Source organism: Colias croceus, chromosome 30, assembly GCF_905220415.1.
Source record: "Colias croceus chromosome 30, ilColCroc2.1".
NCBI lineage: Eukaryota > Metazoa > Arthropoda > Insecta > Lepidoptera > Pieridae > Colias > Colias croceus.
The window spans coordinates 2,367,131-2,393,846 of record NC_059566.1 but is presented as its reverse complement, the minus strand read 5'-3'; the positions used below and the strand labels follow the sequence as shown (position 1 = coordinate 2,393,846).

Below are 26,716 nucleotides of genomic sequence, written 5' to 3'. Positions count from 1 at the left end.
ACCGAGACACTATATGCCTATAAGCTGATACTTGGAGAACGCGATTCGTGATTAGCACGAATTTTATATTACCTCAGATTACGATCTATCTTTCAAGTACTAGGAACCTTGGAACTATATTAATTCCTAGTAGGCTCGCAGAAAGCATCTGGCTTCTGAAAAAAACATGTCAAAAGATTTAATTATTTTTTTTTTTTTTTTTTTTTTATTAGAGTGGGCAAACGGGCTTGTGGAGCGCCTGATCGTAAGCGAGTCCACCGCCCATATTCATCTACAGGGGATTCTGCAGGTGCGTTGCCGACTTTTTGAGATGGAGGTACACTCTCTTCTTGAAGACACTCAAGTTGTAGACATTAGGAAATATCGCTGCGGGGAGGCTATTCCATAATTTGGTAGTTCGTGGTAAAAAGTTACGAGAAAAACGCACTGTGCTCGTACGCCAAAGATCTAAGTGGTGAGCATGAAACTTTGCCTTGTGTCGGGCAGAACGATGATGGAAGTCTGCGGCAGGTATCAGTTCAAACAACTCGTCAGAACACTCTCCATTGTACAGACGATAGAATACGCATAAAGATGCGACGTCTCGTCGTAAAGCTAATTACATAAGTAAAAAGATTTTGAATTAATTCGAAGATCATTTTCTGCATCTATTGGTTTTAAAACGCTCATCAATCTCCGACTCCGTTATAGCTGATTCAGCTCCTACATAATAATGTAAATGTGATCAGAAGCTTCGAATTTCCAATTTTTGACTTGGCAACGTCTTATAATTCGATAGAGCCGCCTGCACGCACGAAAAAACATGACTCATGCGGCGTTACCTCACTATGAGGCGTTCCATGTAAGGCTTGAAGTGCAAGCGAGAGCGCGGAACGAGCGACAAAGAAACACAATCGTTGTCACGTTCAACTATCGTCTTTTAACCGACTTTACAGACAACCAATTTTTTTTTAACTTTAGGAAGCGAATCTGCGATATAGAAAGGAAGAGATTATCCCACAGGCATAAAGCAATACTTTGGGCCCACAGGTTTATCCATTACAAATCTTATGTTTTCTACACTTGGTAAAATCGTGAACGATATTAATAATATGGTTTTAGTGGTGCATAAAACGAAATATTAGATATATATCACAATATGATGCTTTTTTTTCAAGATTTAATAATCAGAGATAAATAATTATTATTTTGTTTCTATTCTTTTTTATCTATGTTCAATATTAATGAACGAATTTCTAACTAGGTTATACAACACGTCAAAGTCAAATTTGTTACTTCAAATTATTTTTGTATTGTAATCTGAAAACTACATGCCATTGCATTGTTGTTATTTTATTAAAAGCTCGTAAGTTTTTAATCAAAAGTTAAAACGATGTCGTGTCGTAATGCATCGCATGCTGGTAGCTGGTACACAGAAAATGGTAAGTTATCATTCAGGTCGATTTATTTGCGATCGATTTTGAAGTAAATAAAGAAAACAATGCAAAAAACAAAACGCTTCGTCAGTGGTAGTGGTATTATTAAATATTTGAAAGGCGAAATGCAAAGGGTAATGACCTGCATCTAAACGAAGGGCACAAATTTAGAAGAAAATTTTCGAATTTTGGTAGCAATGGGAAGTAACCTTTTCTTCTTCTCTAACATATAAGTAAATAATATAGAATATTAGTAAGATATATTTATCCAGAAAGTACCTAACATATAAGTAACTAGATGAAGGCATATTTCTATGTTTAACTTTTGAAAATTTGATCAAAAGGTCAAAATAAGTTGAAAGTTCAATGAATTTTCGTTTCTGACGTTTCGTTCATAAATTTGGATATCCTTCAATGAATTTTTTAATACTTTAAAAATACAGTTATATTAATAGAAATTGTATAAATAATTAATCATTTTATTTTATTTTATATCGTTTTTATTAGTCAAAGAATATAAAAATAATAAGTTTTGGCTAAAATAATTTCCGAACGTGAACAATAAACAAATCGTGCCGTGGGTCGCCATGACAGCAATTCAAATAACTGTCATAAGTCATTCTCGAACAATATTTTCAAGCCAATAGTTTTTAATTTACGATTTTTTACGAGATTTAATTCAAAATGGATAAAAACAAAACCATGGGACCGCCGAGAAATCTAAAAACGAAACGAATTTCCACAACCAGTGTGCCTTCTACGTCCCGAAAATTGCCGCCTAAAGATACGAAAGCTCGACCAAAAGTGAATTTAAACTCCACCAAAATAAGCGAAGGCGACGTGACTATGTGCAAAAGTGATTCTCCGTTACCTGATTTCGAGAATATGCTATTAATTAATAATCAGTTTGCGTATGGGCAGTTTTTACGGGCTATGGTCGAAGATTGTCTGGTGGATGAAAAGATTGTAAGAGAGGAAACTCAAATGGATATTCAGATGGGCCAATTGGCTGATAGGTTTAATAAAACGATCGAACAACTTGATAAAACTAATAGAAGATTGAAGGATATATCTTTCGTTGTTGAACAGAAGAGGTAAGATTAATATACTTATTAGAATGTGTGTGTAAAATTTTTCATACATTTGATGAAAAAGATGATTTTAATCATATTATACAAAGTTCTTGTAATTTTTATGGTTTAATCTACACTTATTTCTACACCTATAATTTAATATTAATTTATCCTGCTTTCTCCAATGGTACAATATTGGTGTGTGTGTAAAATTTTTCATACATTTGATGATAATGTTTGCTTTCTCCAAACAGGTGGTAAATGGTAAATCTATGTTAATACTAGCGGTCCGCCCCGGCTTCGCCCGTGGTACATGTTTACGTTTTCTCTTCATAAGAACCATCCTCGTTCTTCAAGGAATATAATAAAAAAAGGATTATCAAAATCGGTTCAGCCGTTCTCGAGTTATGCGTTTACCAACACATTTTGCGATTCATTTTTATATTATAGATTTAAGATGATTCTAAAGAACATCAAGACAAAGTCTAATTGAATAAATAATTGTGTGAAATAGATACTTACTAGCAACTTTTTACAACATAGCAGTCTATTTCCAGTTTCCTTTTTATACAGACACTAGCTGCTCCGCGCGGTTTCACCCCCGTGGCTCCACCCCTGTTGGTCGTAGCGTGATGACACAGCCTATAACCGGCCTATAGCCTATGAGCCTAAAATCGGACGAGTAGTTCCCGAGATTAGTGCGTTCAAACAAACAAACAAACTATTCAGCTTTATAATATTAGTATAGATAATGAAGTTAAAAAAATACAGATAATATATTAATATTTATCATAATATAATAATCCATATCTTCTCCTTTCAGGCTGCTAGATCTAAAGAACCAAGACTGCGCAAAGTTCTACGAAACAACGGAAAATTCAAACATAACAGATACGTTGCAGAAACTCTCTATAACAGAGCAAGCCTGTCTCGACAAATTGGAAGTTAAAAACATAGATTTTGGCTATGATAAAGAATCGGGCCATAAACAACTGCTAGATGCAGTCAATGACGCTATACAAGGCTTGGAACAGATAAAGAAACATTCCAATTTGGACATAGACAAGTTTAACCAGTATGAACTGTCACAGAAAACCATAGACAACTTGGAAAAAGATAGATTTGATCTCGACAGTCTAAAAATGGAATTTGAAGATAAATTTCCCGGTTTTAGTGAGAAATTGATCAAGGAAGTGTCAGAGAAAATTGAGTTGATGATGGGTGATAATGAATAGATGTTTGTTTATTAAATATTATTTTGTATATGGTGTTGTTTATTTTATTAACATACTAGGTTTGCGCCCGCGGCTTCGCCCGCACAGTCAAAGAAAAACCCGCATAGTTCCCGCTCCCGTGGGATTTCCGAGATTGCGTCATTTTCCCGGGATAAAAAGTAGCCTATGTCCTTTCTCGGGTATCAAAATATCTCTATAGGTACCAAATTTCATGACAATTGGTTCAGTAGTTTAGGCATGATTGAGTAACAGACAGACAGACAGACAGAGTTACTTTCGCATTTATAATATTAGTATAGATAAATACCTGATACTTTATAAGTTAAGTATTAAAATTTTATTTTATTAAATTCTATAGAAAAACCCGGATAGTTCCTGTTCCCGTGGGATTTCCGGACTAAAAACCTAATCCATGTGCCAATCCAAGTTACCCTATATATTTGTGCTAAATTTCAATGTAATCGGTTCAGTAATATTCGCGTAAAAGAGTAACAAACATACGTCCATCCTCACAAACTTTCGCATTTATAATATTACTAATTACTTATAGGATAGGACCTAAATACCTGATACTGTTTTATAAGTTAAGTACCTATTAAAATTTTATTTTATTAAATAGGTACTAGGTTTCCGCCCGCGGCTTCGCCCGCGCAGTCAAAGAAAAACGATGGTGGGATTTCCCGGATTGCGTCATTCTCCCGGGATAAAAAGTAGCCTATGTCCTTTCTCGGGTATCAAAATATCTCCATACCAAATTTCATGAAAATTGGTTCAGTAGTTTAGGCGTGATTGAGTAACAGACAGACAGAGTTACTTTCGCTTTTATAATATTAGTATGGATGACAATTGTATGTAGCTTTTCTAAAGATGGACTTAAATATTTTACAGGTTCAGAACTATCACGTCAATTGGACTTATGGCTGTCGAAGGCTGACCTGACGCATGGACCAGCTCGCGCCATTATAGCCCCGTAAGTATTATCACTACATAGTATATAACAAACTCGCTTTCTCTGTCCCTATGTCCCTTTGTATGCTTAAATCTTTAAAACTACGCAACGAATTTTGATGCGGTTTTTTGTAATAGTGTGATTCAAGAGGAATGTTTTAATATATAATTTATTCGGTTTTGACAAAGCGGGCGAAGCCGCGGGCGGTAAGCTAGTTTTTATTATATACGGGAGTGTTTAAAGTTAAAGTTTTAGATATTTCTCGTTTTATTTTAATAAATATATTAATGGCATTTTACTCATTAGGTTAAGTAGCTACTTTAGATATCAAAAGTTTTTCGAATAGTACATATATAATAATATTAGTATAGATTATCGATTTCGATAATCTATACTTATATTATAAAGATGAAGTGTTTGTTGGTTGAACGCGCTAAACTCAGAAATTACTGGTCCGATTTGAAAATTATTTTGGTGTTATACAGCCCATTTATCAAGGATGGCTATAGGCTATATATTATCACGCTAAGACCAACAGGAGCGGAGCAATACGGGTAAAACCGCGGGGCACAGCTAGTTTAAGTATAAGCGTCTCTTAACTTAGACTTATCATGTGGGTGGTGTCATATAAAGTTCATTATAAAACAGACGCCACAATCTATTAATAGAAGATTATAACTTCATCCAAGTGTAAAATATACCTACCTGAATCTCCTGAATATTCATTATCTCCGATAAGTATAAAACCACGAAAATGTCTTGCGTCCTCACATTCACAATCCACCCTCGATACAATGAAGGTGTTAATCGTTCTGTTGTCTTTGGTACTGCTTGTGAGAGCAGAGCCGAATGTGTATTGTGGGCGGCGGCTGGCGATGGCCCTGGCTATGGTGTGTGGATATGACGAGAAGCGAGACAATGGGTGGGTGTTGGATAGTCAGACCAGTCCGTTTGTGACAAAACCTTGGATAAGGGAAACCGGAGACTTAGACACTGAATCGAATTCTAAGACTGATAATGCCTGGCTACCAGCTCGAGATAGTAACAAAGGCAAACACGTAGGGCCCTGGCTAGAGATGGAAGTAAGTCACAAAGGGCCCTGGTTGGCGAACAAAGTAGACAAGCATGTAGGTATTGTAGGGCCCTGGCTAGAGATGGAAGTAAGTCACAAAGGGCCCTGGTTGAGGCCTCACGAGGCGCGGACTGCGAGTCGCGGTAAGCGGCAGATCGTTATGGAGTGCTGTCTGAAGGCCTGCTCTGAAGACGAGTTACTGTCGTATTGTTAATAATGTATCGAAAGATGTTTGTAAATAATTGTATATGTATGTAACAATAAAATATCATGAATAAGTAGTTTTTTTTTCTTTGCACCTAGAAGTTGTAATAAAAATATTCGAAATCACGTTGTTTTTTAAACACGCTTATTTTAGTTTCACCTATTCGTTGGTATGTAACCGACTAGTTATGAGTCGATTTGAACTGACAAATTGACTTTATTCAAACTTTGTTCACTTATCAAGGATCGGTGACATTATAATATCATGAGTTAAAAGTATTTTATTTTATCTAACACGAGCTGTGCGCGCTCCGCGGTTTCTCCCGCATTGGTCTTAGCGTGATGATATATAGCCTATAGCCTTCCTCGATAAAAGGGCTATCTAACACCGAAATAATTTTTCAAGTCGGACCAGTAGATCCTGAGATTAGCGCGTTCAAACAAATAAACTCTTCAGCTTTATAATATTAGTATAGATATTATTTATTGTCTCACTAGCTTTCCGCCAGCGGCTTCACTCGCACGGCGTAGTTAAAAAAAACTAGCGTAGTTCCCGTTCCCGTAGGATTTCCAGGATTAAACCTATCCTACGTCCTTCTTCAGGTCTCATGCTATCTCTGTACCAAATTTGAAGTAAATCCATACAGTAGTTTTTGAGTTTATCCTGGACATACAGACACTAAAATTCTTTTAAAGAATAAGTATTATTTTAAAGAACCTACAGTTTTGACTTTCCTACGATTTTAAGATAATATAGAGTTTTTAATTTTCAGACACGCCGGCTATTCGTATTGCGGCGCTTGCGCAGCATTCGCATACAGACAAATTAGTCCTGTAGTTGTGTGAGTAATTATTATTTTCTTATTTATCTGTAAAAAGCGAAGCCAAGACGAAAATTGTTGAAGTTTTTTTATACATATATGCAATTCATATTATATATATATATACATGTGTGCAATTCTATGCAATTATCTGCCTTTGAAAGTAGCTCAAAAAATTTGTAAATTGTAAATTTTATTTCTACAAAATGACAAGCTGTTGTGTTTAGTTTTAAAAAGTTGTTTTTAATTCTATACATCAGACTACTTACTGGTTTTTCAATCCATCGTTACTTAATGGTCGAATATTTTAAAGAACCATTAAAATGATTCTCGATATATTTAACAGGTGACATTTTTATAATGTGTTGGTAATACTTTGTTTAATTCATATGCATAAATTTTAATCAAGGATTGATAAAAGTGAAGTCCCGTGTCCCCAAGTGGGGTAAGGGGTAGATGCATTATACATCTGTTTCACTGGTCGATTTTCTTTAGGGACAAGTAGGTTATCATCCTTCTGTGTCCTGCCAGACCGAGAGATTTTTTTTTCTTTGTCTCCACCGGGAATCGAACTCAGGACCCCTCGGTTCTACGCTCACGCGTCAACCACTGTACCAAGGAGGCGGTCATGGATTGATAAATGGGCTCTTAAAATTATTAATTCCAATACATTACACTATTTAATTTGATATTTTTGGTATTCCAATAAATATATTTATACAGAATAAAAATATCGCCATCCGCCCCGGTTTCACGTGAAAGGATGCGGGTTCGAGTCCCGCCTCGTGATCGAATTTTTTTTATTTAAATTATATAAATACTAACGGTCCGCCCCGGCTTCGCCCGTGGTATTTATTTCGCAATAAAAGGTAGCCTATGTTCTTTCTCGGGGTCTAAAGATTGTCTGTGCCAAATTTCATCAAAATCGGTCTAGTAGTTTATGAGCCAATTCATTACAATCAACAAAGTTTTCCTCTTTATAATATTAGTGTAGATTACAGATATTTTTAAATCTGACTACATAATGTTTTAATAAATCTAAAACATATTTTAGAAAGCGTATATTTATCCTCGGCCCCTCCCACCACGTGCGCATACGAGGCTGTGCCCTCTCATCTCTGGACAAATACGCAACACCGCTATACGACCTCACTATTGATAAACAGAGTGAGTATTTTATTATTATCATATTTTCTATTGTAAATTAATATTATAAATCACTACATAGTATAAAACAAAGTCGCTTTCTCTGTCCCTATGTATGCTTAAATCTTTAAAACTACGCAACGGATTTTGACGCGGTTAGATAGAGTGATTCAAGAGGAAGGTTTTAGTGTATAATTTATTAGGTTTTAGACAAAGCGGGCGAAGCCGCGGGTGGTAAGCTAGTAAATTATATGCTAACTCCTTCCTTTTGAATTAATCTATCTATTAAAAAACCGCATCAAAATTCGTTGCATAGTTTTAAAGATTTAAGCACACATAGGGACAGAGAAAGAGACTGTGTTTTATACTATGTAGAAATTATATATAAGTGTACTAGTTTTCCGCCCGCGGCTTCGCCTGCGTTTTGCATTTAGCAAAAAACAAAGTCGCTTTCTCTGTCCCTATGTTCCTTTGTATGCTTAAATCTTTAAAACTACGCAACGGATTGTGGAAAATGTTTAAAATATGACGATTAAAAAGTGCTTCTAGTAGAAGTCTAATTGAATAAATAAATGTTTGAGATTTTATATTAAAACTAGCTATGCTCCGCGGTTTCACCGCGTGGCTCCGCTCCTTTTGGTCTTAGCGTGATGATATATAGCCTATACTACTATAACCTTCCTCAATAAATGTGCTATCTAACACCGAAACATGTTTCAAATCGGACCAGTTGTTCCTGAAATTAGCGCGTTCTAACAAACAAACAAACTCTTCAGCTTTATATTATTAGTATAAATTTAAGACTAGGCTATATTTTTGAAGTGAAAATTCTTTAGACTTTGACAGTCTAATTTCGCGTCATAGCAATACCGTACACATCATGGAGTAAGCAACATTTTTGATATCTTTGAATCTTGCCAAAAAGCTTTCACTTCGGACACGTGTGCCCGGCACACACGCTCTTTTTTATTATTATGCATATATTAATTTAGTTATCTTTTCCAGTATACGCGGAGTTAGAAGCGACGCGCCAGTTCGAGAGGATGGACATACAGACAGACGAAGATGAGCATTCCATCGAAATGCACCTACCGTACATTGCTAAGGTTATGGAGGAGTGAGTATTAACTACGTTATATCTAATTGTTATTTAATTTTACAGAATAGAATATTTATTCATTAGCAGTAAAAATATATAAAAAACACACACGAAAAATAACTAGTTACCGTGATTTGTTGATTAGGAGAAAACAAAGATCAAATAGCCAGTACTTTCACAGGTGTTTTTCAGGCGCAACCTGTTGTAAATGCTTTTAAATGAGAATTTTTATAAAGAATAGAAAAAAGTTATCGAAAGAGTAGAAGAAATTCGATTACTTTAGAAAAGAAAGAAAGAAAAGATTTATTGATTAAGAAAAGAATTACTTTACTATTGACTTTTAGGCCGGTTGCAGAGCTTCACCGACGAATACGCGTGCGTATGGTCGGTCTAGCTATGAACGGTTTTATGAATTTCCATACATATGACAAGCGCGACTGTCGTACGCACTGATGGTCGGTCAAGCTCTGCAACCGGCCTTATTCTGGAAAAATTCTTATTTCTAATGTAATCATTCTTGAATTAATTTACTGTTACAAACGAACTTACACATTTAATAAAAACTATTAATTTTGTGTGATATTTTTCATTCACTCACTATCCCACTCACTTTTAAAAAACTTACTCATTTATAAATTCCACACTTAAATTTAATATGCAATGCTCAGGGTACAATACATTTAAAAAATAAAATAAAATCATCCTTGATCCTTTTCCTTAGTGAACTCATTTAGTTAGTAACTCATTGACTCATTTCATTCACTGATTCTCGCCTAAACTCACTCACTCATTCTGTCATCAACTAACTTAAGTGCATAAATACATAATATAAAATCATATCTTTTCCCTGCATGTATAGACACACTTAAAAACTTCTAGAAATAATGATTTAAAGGAACTCATTGACTTATTTATTTAAATTTTTATCTTTTTTCAGGTACAAAACAGGCTTCACCATAATACCTATTTTAGTGGGTACGCTATCGCCGGAGAAGGAAGCCAAGTGAGTATGATTACTTTATAACAAACTAGCTCTTTGCCCGCGGCATCGCTCGCTTTCTTTAAAACCTATTATATACTTAAACCTTCCTCTTGAATCACTCTGTCTATTAAAAAACTGCATAAAGACCGTTGTGTAGTTTTAAGGATCTAAACAGACAAACATACATAAATATGTATGTATATGCTATGTACTGACTAGCTGCTCGTCCCCGCTCTGCTCGGATTGACCCTTGATAGTTAAAAAAAAATAGTATATTATGTTACTTTCTAATAGATTTCTGTGAGTGAAAAAGCTCATTAAAATCGGTTCTGTAGTTTTGAAGTCCATTCAATACAAACAAACAAAAAAATATAATATTTGTGTAGAATGAAACTTATGTCTAACTATGACATCTTTTTTAGTCAAAGACAAAGACCTAAATCTGCTTCATGTTACAAAATTTACATAAATTAATTAAGACTTTTTTGTTCTTTTTCAAAACAGATACGGCGCAATCCTTGCCCCGTACTTGGCCGATCCGCAGAACTTAGTAATAATTTCCTCCGACTTCTGCCACTGGGGCACACGGTTTCGATACACGTGGCGAGATAGTTCCCGGGGGCAGATATATCAGAGCATCGAGTGGTTGGACAAACAGGTGAGGGGTTGGGTAAATAGGTTAGGTGTTGGAGAAATGGGTTAGGGGTTGGAGAAATCGGTTAGGGGTTGTGTAAATGGGTAAGGGGTTGGATAAATATGGTTAGGGGTAAGATAAATAGGTAAAGGGTGGTACGACTTCTTCACTAGGGCACTCGATTCCGTTACTTATAAATGAATGAAGTCTACATTTATTGAAACTATTGTATTTGTGTAGTTTTTTATATGAATTATCTTTTCTATCTGTGCATAAGAAACTCGTTGCGTGTAACGTTAAATAATAAATAATAAAAAATTATAATGTTTCAGGGTATGGACATAGTGGAGAAAATGGATCCGCGCGCTTTCACGGCGTATCTCAACGAGTACGGCAACACTATTTGCGGCAGACATCCCATAGGAGTTTTATTACAGGTAACACTAATCTATACTAATATTATAAAGCTGAAGAGTTTGTTTGTTTGTGTGAACGCGCGAATCTCAGGAACTACTGGTCCGAATTGAAAAATTCTTTCGGTGTTAGATAGCCCATTTATCGAGGAAGGCTATAGGCTATATATCATCACGCTACGACCAACAGGAGCGGAGCCACGCGGGTGAAACCGCGAAGCGCAGCTAGTCACACATAAAAAAATCTATTGAGTAAAAATAAAATTTATTGAATACTCACGTCTCATAAAAATTCCAAATTGCTGTAAAATTTTGGTTTTCAAAAGCGTTATTTTAATTTGAAATTTGATTTATAACTAACTGTGCTGCGCGGTTTTGCCCACGTATAAAACAACAACACAATACAACAGACAAAGACTCCTTTTAATGAATTGTTGTAAGTTGTTTAATATATTGAAGTTATACTTCTTTTAGCGCGATGGAGAAAAATGATGAGAGTGAATGTTTACGATGCGCGCGCACACCGACACCTAAATTTAACAGCATGAAGTTAGTTCTAGGTGGTATGAAATTGATAACTATGTTCAAGTTGTATATTCTAGTATTTTTTCCATACGCCAAAGAAGTTTAACTTCTAACGCGTGTACATAAGTACACACACTCTTTTCTTTTTTTTCAAAAAATATAATATGTTTTTATTTTTTTCAGGCTATCGCCAAACTGCAAAGCCAATCCAACTGTCCGAGGATGTCAATGAAATTCTTGAAGTACGCTCAATCATCTCAATGTATGAACATGCAAGATTCTTCCGTTTCCTACGCGAGCGCGTCCCTGGTTGTCGAATAGAATGTTATTTGGCTGGCTTAAACTGTATAAATTTAGATTTTTTGCAATAAAAAAAATGCATTTTTTCCCGGAAATATTTTTTTTGCATTTTTTGTCGAAAATAATAGTCGTACGCTGATTTTTTGGTGTTTATTTTTTATGTAAACCCTTTCCGTGCGCTTTTTGGCTTTTTTTGTAACTTGACGGCGGTTAAATAAAAAAAGAGCGTGCGTGTCTGTCGAACACCCGTGTCAGAAGTGTAACTTCTTTTCCAAGATTAAAATATACCAAAATCGTCGCCTTACTCCATGACGTGACGGTATTCCCATGACGCGACCTTGAAATTTTACTCTTAACGCGCGTCTAAAGAACTATCACTTCAAATTTTATGAAATGGTAGTTGCTAAATTTGTATAGTTTAAGCTAGCTTTTTATAGACTATACAGGGTTACCTGTAAAACACCAGCAACCTCGCAGGACAAGATAGCTTACATCATAAGTATTTGTTCTACGACTTTTGATAATTTGTTAGATTTTATTTTCATACAAAAATAAATATTCAATTCATTTTCTATCTGAATATTATAAACTCTACGTGCATTACAAAAATAACGTAAACAAGAAGCGAACGAGAGGGGGAAGGGGGTGTCGCGTCGACCATCCGATAATGAATAGAACATAGACTTACAAACGAACGTTAGGAGAGTACAATAAAAGCTTAAAAAATCATTAAAAAATAATTTATTGCGTTATGCCAAAAGTCGTAGAACAAATGTTGTTACTTATGATGTTAGCTGTCTTGTCCTTTGAGGTTGCTGGTGTTTTACAAGTAACCCTGTTACTAATTAGTTTTAAACCTAACATTTTTTTTTTACTTAAATATATTAAAAACCACGCAAAATGTTTAGACTAAGATATAAAGAAGAAACACATAATAACCATTCATATTACAATATATTTCTTTTATAGTATATTAGAAAAAAAATATATATACATAGTAAAAAATGTAATGTATCTTTTCACAAATACCTTTTTTAAAGTAAACATTGATTTTTAAAACTCAATAAACAATGAACTAATTTATAGTTTATAAAAATTATAAAAAGTCGAAAATATTGCATTTAATAATAACAATTATTCACTGTTTTTAATCGGAATATATACATTTTTACAAAAAAAAAAAAAACATATTGTGTTTATAAGCATTTAATACTTGAAACATATGTAAAAATAACCTTTTTTATATTCATACCTATAATAAATAAAATAAAAACATATTATTTTAACCATGAGTCTTAAAAAGGCTGATTTTTTAAATCAAAACTATTGTCACAAATGTAGCGACTCAATAGGATTTTATCACAAAATAATGGTTTTTTACGAGAAACGCTGAATTTAATAAAAACTGCCAAGAAATTTGGAAAAAAAAAAGTTTTTCAAAAAAATTTTTTCGGCAGCTCTATAAGTGTTATATATACGCATTTTATATTAGGTTTAATTTTTAACAGATTCGTTTAAGTTAAGGCAAATTTTTTTATATAACATCACTATGAGATGGGATGAGATACTGTTTTGTCCAATTTACGACAAAAAAAGAAACGTTAATAAGATTCGGATCTCAAAAATTATTTTAAACCGGGAATTAGTAAAATATATATTTATTTTTAATTGTATTTCTCATCCCATTCTCTTTGCTTGTTTTACAATTCGCGGCAAAAATTGTAAAGATGGCGCCAATAACTAAATATGTACCTAATTCATAATACTAAAATATTTATGGTCTTACCACAAACAATTTAAACACAGTCTAACTTTAAACCAGGGATCTGTCACTTTAACAGTTGTTAACGACAAAACCAGATTAAAGAGAACCCGCGCTTAAAGTTAAACCCTTTTGAAAAAAAATGAAAAAGTTTTTGTGGTAAGACAGTTAAGTTCTCGCAATTTATTTTAACAAAATAAAGCATGTTAGTTCGGACAAATTTATTATAACAATATGGTTTTTAATTTAATGTAAATCTCTTAGGTGCATACCGTAGACATATAGAATGGACTGAAAAATTATGTCAGAGAAAACAATGAAGATACTAATACCTGTTTTTTTACTCTTTTTATATGAAAATACATTTTAACTTTACGGATGTATCAAGCAATACGTAATCATATTTTATAAAAATAGAGTTTTTTTCAGTCTGTTCTCTATGATTTTGCATTTATATATATTTTTAACGTTTTGAGAGTAAAAAGTAATTGATTATTCGCTTGTATATGAGATTAGTATAGTACATTAATTATTGTGTAAACAATTTTGTTCTATATTTTCAAGAAATAACTATTATAAAGTCTACACATTTCATTGAATATTTTACATAAATAGTTGATGAATTAGTTTAGTTAAAATAACTAAAAAGTCGATGATTTAATATAAAAAAGTCGTGTGTCACTCGGGGACTGCCGAGGTAAAGCTATTGTATGCTATGCCTTCAAGCCACATACACTTCCGTGCCCGTCCCCGTGGGGAGCGTGAGGTTTTTTTCGTTACGGATTTTCTGTATTCGGTTACCACAAGGCCCGCGATAGAAGCTATGCAATAGCAACTTTACAGCTAGCGCGCAAGAACAACTTTTAACCCCTTCCAGACGACACAATTTTTCGTCCAATTTGACTAGATTGGCAATCAAATTGGGTCGTCTAGACGGAAATATGAAATTGAAGGTCATTGGGTGGTTGGGATCGGCCGATTTGCGATTGCCTTGGGATTGCCCGATCAAATTGGGTGGTGTGGACGCTAATTGGCCAATTTTTACTTGTAATCTCTTCCTGATGCTAGATATTTAAGCGTTACTATTAATCTCTCCTCAGGACTAACGGCTTCTCTCATAACAGTGTCTTGTTTAGTAATGTATGGGCTTACTTGAGATAATAATTCATTAAAAGTGTCATGGTCCATTCGCATAAAATTTATGAAATCGACACTGTCCAGTTCTCTAACAATATTTATATGACTTAGGCGATTTCTTTTAAGCAACCATTCTTTGCTCCATATCCTTTTTCTTTTTCTTTCTTCTAAATTTGTAGTTACAGCCAAAATCAGACCCAATTTTTGTTTTTTACTAATAGGCATGTTGCAAAATAAAAGTCCAGTCAGTAACGGCAACGGAGCAGAACTAAAATTGGCGGTACGTGTGGATAGAGGATCAAATTGGGCCCGATTCAATCGGCAATCAAATCGGCTGATTAAATTGTGTCGTCTGGAAGGGGTTTTTGTCTCGTTCACTATTGAGTCTCTCCCATCAACTGTATGGGGAGTTGCGTCGCTACGTGCGCGCACTTTCTTACTAGCCCATACAGTTGATGGGAGAGACTCAATAGTGAACGAGACAAGAGTTGCTCTTGCGCGCTAGCTCTAAGAACAAAATTGTTAATACAATATAAAATATATGTATAAATAGTTCAACTGCAATTTATTTTTATAAATAGAGGCGTTATATTATTTCGTTAATAGTCTTCATTTTATTATCTGTGTAACAATAAAGTTTTTTTTTACATTTGATGTGTTTTATTTTATATCTGTTGTTCTTTAAAAAGAAAAAGCTATCTATAATATAATGCTGGTGAATTTGTTTGGTTGGACGTGATAATATCAGGAACTTTGACTTAAAAACTTCAACCATAGATGCCATTAAAACATCTACGATAGAAAGGAAGCATAAGTGGAAAATGCAGCAATAATGGGAAAAAATATAGATTTTCAGAGAAAAACAAAGATTTTTATACCAAACAAACTCAAACTCAAACATTTATTTATTCAATTAGACTTCTTTTAAAAGTACTTTTGAATGGTCATAATTTTTTAACATTTACCTTCGATTCGAAAAGCAGTATCTATGGAGAAGAACCGGCAAAAAAACTCCCATAGTTGCTGTTTTAAAATCATGTCAAAATTTAATTTTACGTAATATAGTGGTAATATGTAACTATGTACATAATATTATATGCCACAGAACTGTCCTGTGGTCCAACATTAGTAACACTAGTTTAATATCTTTTTCACATATTTAAAATGTGTTTAAAATTAATAGTTGTAGCGCCATCTGTCGGAATTTTAGGAGTGATAAAAGAATACGCAATATACATTATTTATCTTCCCATAGCAAAGATATGTTTTAGCTGGATAAAAAGTAGCCTTTGTCACTCTACCCTCCTGAGGCTAGAGTGACTGTGATTTAATCATACCGTAAAATCTCTCCAAAGATCGTTTTCATCGTGAAAGAGACTAGGTACAGCTACTCTCATATTATGGTGCCTAAAATTTTAGAAGCTAATTCATTCAAGCTATCTCGCCTTGCGTAAAAAAAACTCGTATTTCAAACGACAAACATAAACACATCCATCCTCACACACATTCGTTTTGATTTAAATTTTATTTATTGTCCAAAATCTCAACTCATAAGTATATAATTATCTAGATAAAAATGATCCATACAATTTTTATTGTCTACAATAAGGTCTACAAAAAAATCTGCCATCAACTATTCTGTCAAAATTATAAACAAATAATGGAAATTAAATTTTAGACAAGTAAAAAATTTATGGATTTTATTTCCAAATCTAACAAGTGGGATAGACATAAATCGTGGTACAAAGTCGATGTTGACGGTGATTTCATAACCAAATACGAAAAAAGGCCTAAAATTAAAAAGATGAAGCAAAGATTACGGAATGTTGAGAGAAAAACTGTTGAAAAACCTGACCATTTACTCTTTCCCCATACATTTGTATGGGATTTGGCATCGCAATTTTGTACTGTGTTTATATTTTTATTAATTTTTTACTGTGGTGTTGCGTTTTTTACACCCGCAAGAAGAATAGAATTACCAAGAGACTTCAATGTAGGAGACATTGAGTTTTTTAATGATACTATACAAAGTTTTGAATGGACGTAAAAGTAATGGCTATGTAGGATGTGGTTGAAACTTGAAGTTTTTGGCGCCCATTTTTTTAAATGTTCTATCGATCTACCTACAGCACATCTACAGGGTGTCCCACTGTCGGTATTCTAAGCTCAATGGAGGTTATAGTTCTGCATACGTAGAATACGTAAAAATATTTAAAAATTTCCTGATGCATTTTTTTTCAAATAGATGTTTTCTTAAAACTCTTTGTGTACCCCTAACAAGCAACCCGCCCATTTTTGCCACCCCACGTCAGCTATCGTTTATGAGCAAATAATTTTTGGCGCAATGTTGTTGTTTACGTGATCAGTACCAAAACTACAAAATCCTTCGCGCTTAGTATACCAATAGTGGGACAATCTGTATTTCTATGTAATCGTTTATACGAAATTCGAGTTAATGTGCCTGAAATTACAATTAAAACATAACAGGAAGTTATGAACTATGTTTTTCAATAACTATAACAGATGTGTAACAGATGTTATGTGATATGTATTGAAAAATAGAAAATAAAAAAATGAAAAATTGCGTACCTACATGAATGATATTGGTCATGTCATGTCCATTAAATAGATGTACATACTTACATTTATTTCGCTTTTGGTTTTTACGATGTAAATGTAAGTTTGTCTAATAAAAATCTCAAAGGAATATTATGCTGTGTTTTAATACATTATTCGTATTTGGCTCTACTGAATTCCAGAATGAAAAACTAAGTTTATTAATTAATAATGCATATCTATACTAATATTATAAAGCTGCAGTTTGTTTGTTTGTTTGAACGCGCTTATCTCAGGAACTACTGGTCCGATTTGAAAAATTCTTTCCCTGTTAGATAGCCCATATAACGAGGAAGGCTATAAGCTATATATCAACACACTAAGACCAAAAAGAGCGGAGCAATGCGAGAAAAACCGCGGGGAACAGCTAGTAGGTAATAAAAATTGAAATGGTACTATAGAAGTCTCAAGATAAAATACATTATTTCTCTTCTTTTAGTGGTGGGGTGGTTAAAATAAAACACACTAGTAATAAAATATAAACTTTATTCGTTAGTTTCATTTTTAAATAATTGCAATAACTAACTACAATAACAACGAAAATAAATAAAAAGGTTACATGTTTCGAACTCATTATTTATTAGAGTATAAACATCATTATAGATATTAGTTAAAAACAAAAAAACATCTCATTATCTCGACTAAATATTTTATCGACAATGTGAAAAAAAAACTTGAAAAATCATTTGATATTCATACTCTAATAATATTTAAATAACAACCAATTTCATAACTAAATAATTGTTATTAACAGAATACTATATAACAAAGGAATGCAAAACTTTTAAAATTAAGTCCATAGTAAAAAAAGGGCGAAATAATGTTATCAAAATAACTGATTTATTAGAAAATTCTATATTATGGTGATTATGGTAATTTATTATCATTTTAAATCTATATTATTCCAATTAACCCAATTTCAAGAAACAAAACATTATTTAACCTTGAGTATGTCAACATTTTCTTTTAATTAGTGTCAAATTTTGGTCAAAATCGAGCCCTAATTTTAAATATTGGAAATACCAATGAAAATGGCCGCCTCCTTGGTACAGTGGTTGACGCGTGAGCGTAGAACCGAGGGGTCCTGGGTTCGATTCCCGGTGGAGACGAAGAAAAAAAAATGTCTCGGTCTGGCAGGACACAGAAGGCTGATCACGTACTTGACCTAAATAAAATCGATCAGTGAAACAGGTGTATGCATAATGCATCTGCCCCTTACCCCACTAAGGGACACGGGACTTCACTTCACAATGAAAATGAAAACAATTTTAAATTATTTATATTATTCTTGTCTCCTCAAATCTTCTCCGCCTCTCTTTTTTCTCCTCAATTTTTATAAAAGGACCATTTAAAAAAAAAAAATTATATTCAGCTGCATTTCACCTACGAGAAATATTTACAATTGTGTTTTATGTAACCGAAAAAATAAAAACGCACCATTGCCATGAAACACAAATAATAATAAAAAAACGCAACCTTTTTTAAAGGTTATTTTTTTATTTTTTATTTTTTGACACATGCTTAATTTATACACGTAGTTTCCAATACAACCAAGAGATGGGGAAAATATCAAAGATATTGTAAATAAAAAGGTAATATTATGAATCATATACATCAAAAGAGGGAATGCTCATTACGCATTACAATTTACAGCATTCTAATGAGCAAAGATTTTGACATAGTGGGGTTAGAACCCCACTAAGTATGTCAAATTCTTTTAATGTAAACAGGTGTAGAGCATTCTTTCGTTGTTTTTAGTGCGTTCGAAAAGATTCTATGCAATGTTCTAATACTGAACAACAATGAATACGAGTTTTCGTTTACACTAAAGGATCACGAAAGAATGCTCTTGCTCTTGGTTTAGCTCTATGTTCGTTTGATGTAAATGCACCGTTACAAAACAATATTCGATCTTCAAACGGCACACTAACGCACACACGTCAAAGTGAGATGGCATGATTCAAATATCGTGAGCGAAAGGGAGACGATACTGGCTTTTCATGGTCTTAACACAAAACAATTTAAACACAGTCTAACTTTAAACCAGGGATCTGTCACTTTAATAGTTGTCTATGTGAAATACGACAAAACCTGATTAAAGAGAACCCGCGCTTAAATTTAAACCCTGTCTAAAGTTATTTAGCTTATATTACCTTTCTAGTTACAATATAATTGGTAAAAATTAAAATTAATTTCCACTCAAAATATGTAACTAAACATTTTTTTTTGCATTTTTATTTATGACTTATGATAAGCGCTAAAGGTTTTTTTTAAGCTATATTATGTATGAAAAGTTTGGCAAATTTTGCCATCGTATTTCCTATTAAATTATCAAGTTAATTTTTTATATAATACAAATTTAACTGAAGAACAGTCGAAACGTAAACTTTTTTTAAACTATTCTATTGTTAATAGCTGGTATATAGTTGTTTTTTTTTGTGTTTTACCAAAAAATAAACTAATATTACAAACTTCAGATGTTGTATATTGTATTATTTATTTTATTATTAGAGATAGGTTTTTTTTTTCATATCGGTTAAAATACATGCTTATTCGCTATTTAAACCTAGCGGGGTTTAAAAATATTCGTATATACATAATCACAGAACAGTAAAATCAAATAGAACTGCTATTATGAAAACCACAGTCGCCCAAACCAACACATTTAAACCGATAGCTAAACAGTACACACAAGTAAACTATGCCTTTTATTTTACAGATTAATTTTAGTTTTTTTTTTGTTTTTACTGTTCTGTGCACATAATAAATATGAAATAAATATATTTTGAGCGTAATCTTCTGGCGAATAAGAATGATTTTTGTTTGTATTTTTATTGAATTGTCCAAAACGGGGTAACGTTTTAAAAAATTTCTATGAAGACTTTGAATGTTAAAAAGTTTAGATTTGTAGAATATCTTTAAATTTTTTTAATAAATTAAAGACCCTTTTTTTCTTTAGTAAAAAATAATAACTTTTTTTCAATAAAATCGAGAATTTCTTAGCAGTTAATAAGTGTATTTCTTATCTGTATGTAATTAATTTTTAGTATATAGGTTATAGGTTTTATTTTGGACATATTAGAGCTAGCGCGCAAGAGCAACTTTTGTCTCGTTCACTATTTAGTCTCTCCCATCAACTCTATGGGCTAGTAAGAAAGTGCGCGCACGTAGCGACGCAACTCCCCATACAGTTGATGGGAGAGACTCAATAGTGAACGAGACAAAAGTTGCTTAGCTATTTTAGAATTTTTCGACAAAAATTATGAAAAATATATTAGGTATTTGTTTTTCTGATGTAATTACTATTTTTTTTTATTTTAAATAATAATTTGTTTTAAAGAAAAGTAGTACATAATAATAAAAAGTAGACATTTGAGAACAAATTTTGTCAAAAAAGTTACCTATTTTTAAATAGAATTTCCTATCTTCCTATTTTTATGTTATATCGTTTCCTGAGTATTAATGTAAAAATAATCGAATTATCGATTTATTTAAATCATACAATATTCCTAGCTTGTGTCAGTTTCATAAACTACAAAACGGCTCAACTAAATTGGATGAAAATTGCACCAAAAAATAAATAAATGCACATAAGTTTGTCAAAAAAAAAAAACATATACAGTGTAAACTCTATATAACGTCACTTAAGGGACCGTGCATTTTTCGACGTTATAGAGAGTGGTCGTTAAATGGAAAGAAAGGGAAAATTGCATGATTGGTCCCGAGACAGGAATATTATTTTGACATTGCCTATGAAACCATGTTATCATCACTTGATCAAGGTCTTCATATTGAGGTTTCTTCAATTTTTTGGCAGATCGTCCATCTTCTTCGGCATGCAGAATTTTTTATTTAACGTGTAACTAACGAAAGCCAAGTAGTTGAGGTGAACATGTGTAAGTTCATTCACACAACAAACAAACGACTGCATTTCTTAGAATCTTCGGTAGGTATGTCAGTAAAAAAGAATGTAGGTACACAACTACATTTTCATTGATTTCGGCAACTTAGTCAGTACTTCCTAGTAATTGGTAATGTCTTATTGTGGTCGTTAATTAGAGTGAGCGTGATGCGATTTGGAGTGTATTATTGTATAGACAACAATATAAACCAACCAAAGTCGAGAAATCTTGGCGTTATACGGAGTTTGACGTTAAATGGAGTGTCGTTATATAGAGTTTACACTATATTTTTAATAAAACTAACACAAACTATACTAACTACAACCATTAATAGACACATTGAAGTCATAAATTTTATTACATTTAAAAAATAAATTTTTCTAATATTTTTTCCATTTTTCGTCATGTATGTTTGGTCGTTGTTTTATTCAAAACTATTATGTTGCACCGCGGCTAGTGGAAGGTGATTCTGAAAATAAAAATAAAATATATTATAAATTCTCCTATATTTTAACACGCTTTTATTAGCTTCACCTGTGTGTTTGTATGTAACCGACTCCTTTAGACTCGATTTTGATTTAAAACGGACAGATTTAATTGAAACTTTGTACACTTATCAAGGATCGGTGACAATACAATACTTTCACGAGTTAAAGCGTGTTTTTTAGTTTAGTGAATATAATATTATTTACTGTAAGTTTTTCAAAACGTAAAAGTTATCCTTATCCAAGGAGGAAAGAATCAACAAACAAACAAAAAATATTGAAATTGGTTCAGCCGATTTTGAGTTAGAAGCGTCATATAAAAATATATATATTTAATATTCAGAGATTTAACTAAGGCAATTCAATATTTACCTATAGAAGTGGATACTGTAACACCATCCTGAAAAATATTATTATCATTTATTAAAAATAAAGTTGGTTAGTTCTTTGTATTACCACAGTATTACAATATTATTGTAATTATTCATAATACAGTATTACAATATTATTGTAATACTGTGGTATTACAATATTATTGTAATTATACATAATACAGTATTACAATATTATTGCAATACTGTGGTATTATTTTATAGTTTCTATAACTCATGTGAATTCTGATGTATAAACCTATACATATTCCTGTAGTGTTATTTATCATATATGTATATATGTATATTTTAAAGATAATTTGGTATGTTTTTTTTGCATGTTAATTGGTATTTTCCACAGTTTTATGTAAAATATATAAACAAATATAAACATATATATACGTACATGAGTAATCCTAGTCCGTTGCACAGTCATATTGCGTTGCGGCAGACTGCAGTCGGGCTGCACGCGTAGCGACGAATATATTTCGCGTAATATTAACAATATTGTGTCTTCTGACTCCCTGTAAAAGTGATTTATTTGGTTAAAAATATAATAAACTAGGTTTCGCCCGCGGCTTCGCCCGCGCAGTCAAATAAAAACCTGCAGAGTTCCCGTTCCCGTGGGATTTCCGGGATTGCGTCATTTTACCGGGATAAAAAGTAGCCTATGTCCTTTCTCGGGTATCAAAATATCTCCATACTGAATTTCATGAAAATTGGTTCAGTAGTTTAGGCGTGATTAAGTAACAGACAGACAGACAGAGTTACTTTCGTATTTATAATATGCGGGAACGGGAACTATGCGGGTTTTTCTTTGATTGCGCGGGCGAAGCCGCGGGTGGAAAGCTAGTAGTTACAAAATAAGGAACGACGCATTAGCATTATGTCATTTTTTTATTTTTTTTACAAAAAATCTAACCCACAGCGAACAGATGTTCGTCGATCATTAATAACTAAACTTTTTGTAACTCAAAATCGATTCAGCATTTCGCGAGTCGCGGTCTGTTAACAGACAGGCAGACAAACAAAACTCACCAATAGCACACGTGTGACGTCATAGCGAACAGATACTCGTTGATCATTTCAAACGGCGCCTCTTGTAAAACGTAGTCTACACGACGACCGTCGTTTAAGCGGCCCAGCATTTCGGGTGTCGCCTGGGAAACAGACAGACAATAAAAAAAACTATGTGGAATAGACTAATGGAGAAAAAATGCTGTGGAATAATTGAGGTATACATATGGAGACGACACCGCATACATCACGTCTTATGTTCCGTTCACCATAAGCCATATGGCTTAACTGCACACTCATTTTTTATTTGTTTTAAAGTGAAGCGCAACAAATAAGCCTTCGTGTGTGTTACGATATTGCACAAATAATATTATAAATAATACGGAAAAGTGCAAAGGAATAACTTTCATCGGTAAGTACCTAACTAGATAATCATTTTTAAAACTTAGTTAGAGCAAAAAAATGGCGCACAGATTTTGTTCGTGGTGTCTCCTCCATACGTAGTAATATTATCTCAATGTGTGGAATAGATAAATACTAATGTTTCAAATGCAAAAAGAGTGGCAATTTTTTTGCGATTACTTGTATTTATTTTGTAACTAGCTGTGACCCGCGGTTTTACCCGCTGATGACGGTCTTGGCGTGATGATAAATGTGCTCTCTAACACCGAAATATTTTTTCAAATCGGACCAGTAGTTTCTGAGATTAGCGCGTCCAAACAAACTCTTCAGCTTTATAATATTAGTATAGATAAGTTTTAAAATAGTTTTTTTTTTTTTTGTATTTTCTTACTTTTCCATACAAAACAACAAATAACACCTCACCAGTGGCTCTTCGCTAACATCTTCTTTGCACTCTTCCACCAATTCTTCTTTCTCCATCTCTTCTTCGACAACCTGAAAGAGAAAGAACATTTTATATATCATAGTGAGAGTTACAAACGTACAAACATACAAACATCCGCGCATAAAAATTCAAACATACACAAATAATACAGAAATAAACATTTCTGGAACATCTCAATCCTACTATAATATTATAAATGCGAAAGTTTGTATGGATGTATGGATGTTTGTTACTCTTTCACGTAAAACTACTGAACCGATTACAATGAAATTTAGCACACATATAGAGGGTAACTTAGATTAACACATAGGATAGTTTTTATCCCGGAAATCCCACGGGAACGGGAACTATGCGGGTTTTCCTTTGCAAACGCGGGCGAAGCCGCGGGCGGAAATCTAGTTTTTTTATAAATATATATCCTTTGTTCATTCATTTTCTATTATATCTATGAGTCAAACTGTTCTCTCCTCTATTATTCTTTCTTCCATCCATCCATACATACACACATACAAACATACAAACCTTCTCAAGCTGGTCACTCGGCGGCGGCTGCGTTTTCCACATACTGGACCAAGTGCTCTTTATTGATTCGATTAATTTTTGTTTTATATCCGCACCGAATCTGGTCATCGTGTCTTTTAATTCTGAAAACATAATATATAATAACAATAATTAATTTACATTTACTTATAGAAAAGTTATTTTGTACATAAATTCAAAAAAAAAAAATAACAAGTTAACGTCATGATTTTTACTAATAGGAGTGAAATTTAAAATTAATTTAAAATCAGTAACAGTAGTATCATTTATAATTATAAATATACGGGCCGAATTGATAACCTCCTCCTTTTTTTGAAGTCGGTTAAAAACAAGCCAAGTTTGTATGATTTTTGATCAATTTTGATGTTAAATCTAGAAAAAAGTGAATGCGTGTGTTTGTACAAGCGTACTTTTTGTCTCTTGATATATATTTTTTTATACATTATTTAAAAAAAAAATTATACTGCATCGTAAAATTTTCGTAAAGAGGGATAATAATTAAGCTGATTTTTGAACTATAAAAATATATATACATAGATATTTTAAATAATTAAAATCATCACCTAAATGCATCCTCTTCCTTCCCTTGTGGTGTGGTATCAGATACGGCTTCACGTCTTTCAGCACTGGATTTATCATTGGTTCGATACTGGAAAATACAACATTTATAAATGAATGAATGAATAAATATTGTTTTTTCAAGTGAAACTTCTTTATCGGGGTTGGATAAAAAATTTAGTGTAACATTTCTTCGTTACGCGTGACATTTTTCCGTTACGCGCCATCTTTTTCTTATCCCTACCACTCGTGATTCGACGTATTTCTGTAAAGTTGCGTATAGTAAAATATTTTTTGAACAATAAGGTCACAAAGAAGTTTCACTTCTTACGTGTGTACAGTACACTAGTACACGCACACATTTTTTTGTTAATTCAAGACAAATTATGAACATTTCGTAATTTCTAGAAGTAAATAAAGATTAATAATAAAATTATAATATTATCTATATTTACTAATATTATAATGCTGAAGAGTTTGTTTCAACGCGCTAAACTCAGGAACTACTGGTCCGATTTATAAAATTCTTTCGGTGTTAGATAGCCCATTTATCGAGGAAGGCTATCCATACTTAATATTATAAATGGGAAAGTAACTCTGTCTGTCTGTCTGTTACTTAATCACGCTTTAACAACTGAACCAATTTGCATGAAATTTGGTATAGAGATATTTTGATACCCGAGAAAGGACATAGGATAGGTTTTATCCCGGAAATCCCACGGGAACGGGAACTATGCGGGTTTTTCTTTGACTGCGCGGGCGAAACCGCGGGTGGAAAGCTAGTAGGCTATATATCATCACGCTAAGACCAACAGGAGTGGAGCAATGCGGGTGAAACCGCAGGGCACAGCTAGTAATGAATAAAACTTACCGGTAAGCGATGGGATCGTATGGATGGAAGATATTGAAGAAATTCTTGCAAGTCGGTAGACAGAATTTCTCGCCTAGTAACTCCACGCCGCGTATGCACTCGAAAATGGCTGTAAAAAAAATAATTGACTTATATACCTAAGAAATAGTTAATAAATTTTTTTAACCTCAATTGTGCTGTGTACAATGTACATACAATTAGGCTGGCATTTTACCGCAACATAATTGTGATTAAATTTGTGTATAATAAGTCAAAATTGTCAGCTGTGGTGTGTACCTATTTAAATAAATAAATAAATAAATAGTGGATATTCGACTGGACATAATGAATATTTTTAACCGACTTTAAAAAAAAGGAGGAGGTTATCAATTCGGCCGGTATATTTTTTTTTTTATGTATGTACACCGATTACTCCGAGGTTTCTGAACCGATTTACGTGATTCTTTTTTTGTTCGATGCGGGATGGTGTCTCGAATTGGTCCCATAAAAATTTTATTCGGATAGGCCCAGTTGTTTTTATTTTATGAGCATTTTTGTCTGTAGGTAATTGTAAATTTTGCAAGTGCAAGTTTGAAGTCGGTTGTTTTTAACGCAGTTATCACTTGTATCTATTGTTGTAATTTTAACTTATACAATAATTCTTACAGATAAAGAAATTTCAAACACTATAATATATATTTTTGTTAATCATGTAATACAGAAATAATATTCCTAAACCATTTTTATTTGATTAAAAGTAACA

At 33.0% G+C, this 26,716-nt stretch overlaps 4 protein-coding genes across 4 annotated transcripts in view; 3 read left to right on the top strand and 1 right to left on the bottom strand.

Annotated features, from left to right (window-relative positions):
* Positions 1-1,300: 1,300 nt before the first annotated feature.
* Positions 1,301-12,364, top strand: LOC123704824 (protein MEMO1). The gene is made up of 9 exons (XM_045653318.1): positions 1,301-1,421; positions 4,612-4,693; positions 6,722-6,790; positions 7,824-7,936; positions 8,921-9,032; positions 9,952-10,017; positions 10,501-10,654; positions 10,963-11,067; positions 11,752-12,364. Exons 1-9 carry the CDS (start codon positions 1,373-1,375, stop codon positions 11,887-11,889), a joined length of 888 nt encoding a protein of 295 aa, XP_045509274.1. The 5' UTR covers positions 1,301-1,372; the 3' UTR covers positions 11,890-12,364.
* LOC123704826 lies at positions 2,014-3,753 on the top strand. The gene is made up of 2 exons (XM_045653320.1): positions 2,014-2,509; positions 3,312-3,753. The coding sequence occupies exons 1-2, from the start codon at positions 2,100-2,102 to the stop codon at positions 3,721-3,723; spliced, it is 822 nt and encodes a 273-aa protein (XP_045509276.1). The 5' UTR covers positions 2,014-2,099; the 3' UTR covers positions 3,724-3,753.
* Positions 5,463-5,958, top strand: LOC123704831. The gene has a single exon (XM_045653325.1). It carries the CDS (start codon positions 5,467-5,469, stop codon positions 5,956-5,958), a length of 492 nt encoding a protein of 163 aa, XP_045509281.1. The 5' UTR covers positions 5,463-5,466.
* Positions 12,365-21,624: 9,260 nt separating the features above from the next.
* The window catches only part of LOC123704812, an 89,122-nt gene continuing 84,030 nt past the window's right edge, over positions 21,625-26,716 (bottom strand). The window contains exons 13-20 of the mRNA XM_045653305.1: positions 25,975-26,083; positions 25,109-25,194; positions 24,528-24,649; positions 23,984-24,055; positions 23,180-23,301; positions 22,548-22,665; positions 22,143-22,170; positions 21,625-21,754 (exon numbers count right to left, since the gene is read on the bottom strand). Of these exons, the coding sequence (XP_045509261.1) occupies positions 21,723-21,754; positions 22,143-22,170; positions 22,548-22,665; positions 23,180-23,301; positions 23,984-24,055; positions 24,528-24,649; positions 25,109-25,194; positions 25,975-26,083 (689 nt within the window). The 3' untranslated portion in view covers positions 21,625-21,722. The remainder of the gene's footprint in view (positions 21,755-22,142; positions 22,171-22,547; positions 22,666-23,179; positions 23,302-23,983; positions 24,056-24,527; positions 24,650-25,108; positions 25,195-25,974; positions 26,084-26,716) is intronic.

Coding starts and splice junctions, on each gene's coding strand:
- LOC123704826 (XM_045653320.1), top strand. CDS start 2,100: ATGGATAAAAACAAAACCATGGGACCGCCGAGAAATCTAAAAACGAAA. Junction 2,510..3,311: donor TTCGTTGTTGAACAGAAGAG/GTAAGATTAATA, acceptor TTCTCCTTTCAG/GCTGCTAGATCTAAAGAACC.
- LOC123704824 (XM_045653318.1), top strand. CDS start 1,373: ATGTCGTGTCGTAATGCATCGCATGCTGGTAGCTGGTACACAGAAAAT. Junction 4,694..6,721: donor GCTCGCGCCATTATAGCCCC/GTAAGTATTATC, acceptor TTTAATTTTCAG/ACACGCCGGCTATTCGTATT. Junction 7,937..8,920: donor CCTCACTATTGATAAACAGA/GTGAGTATTTTA, acceptor TATCTTTTCCAG/TATACGCGGAGTTAGAAGCG.
- LOC123704831 (XM_045653325.1), top strand. CDS start 5,467: ATGAAGGTGTTAATCGTTCTGTTGTCTTTGGTACTGCTTGTGAGAGCA.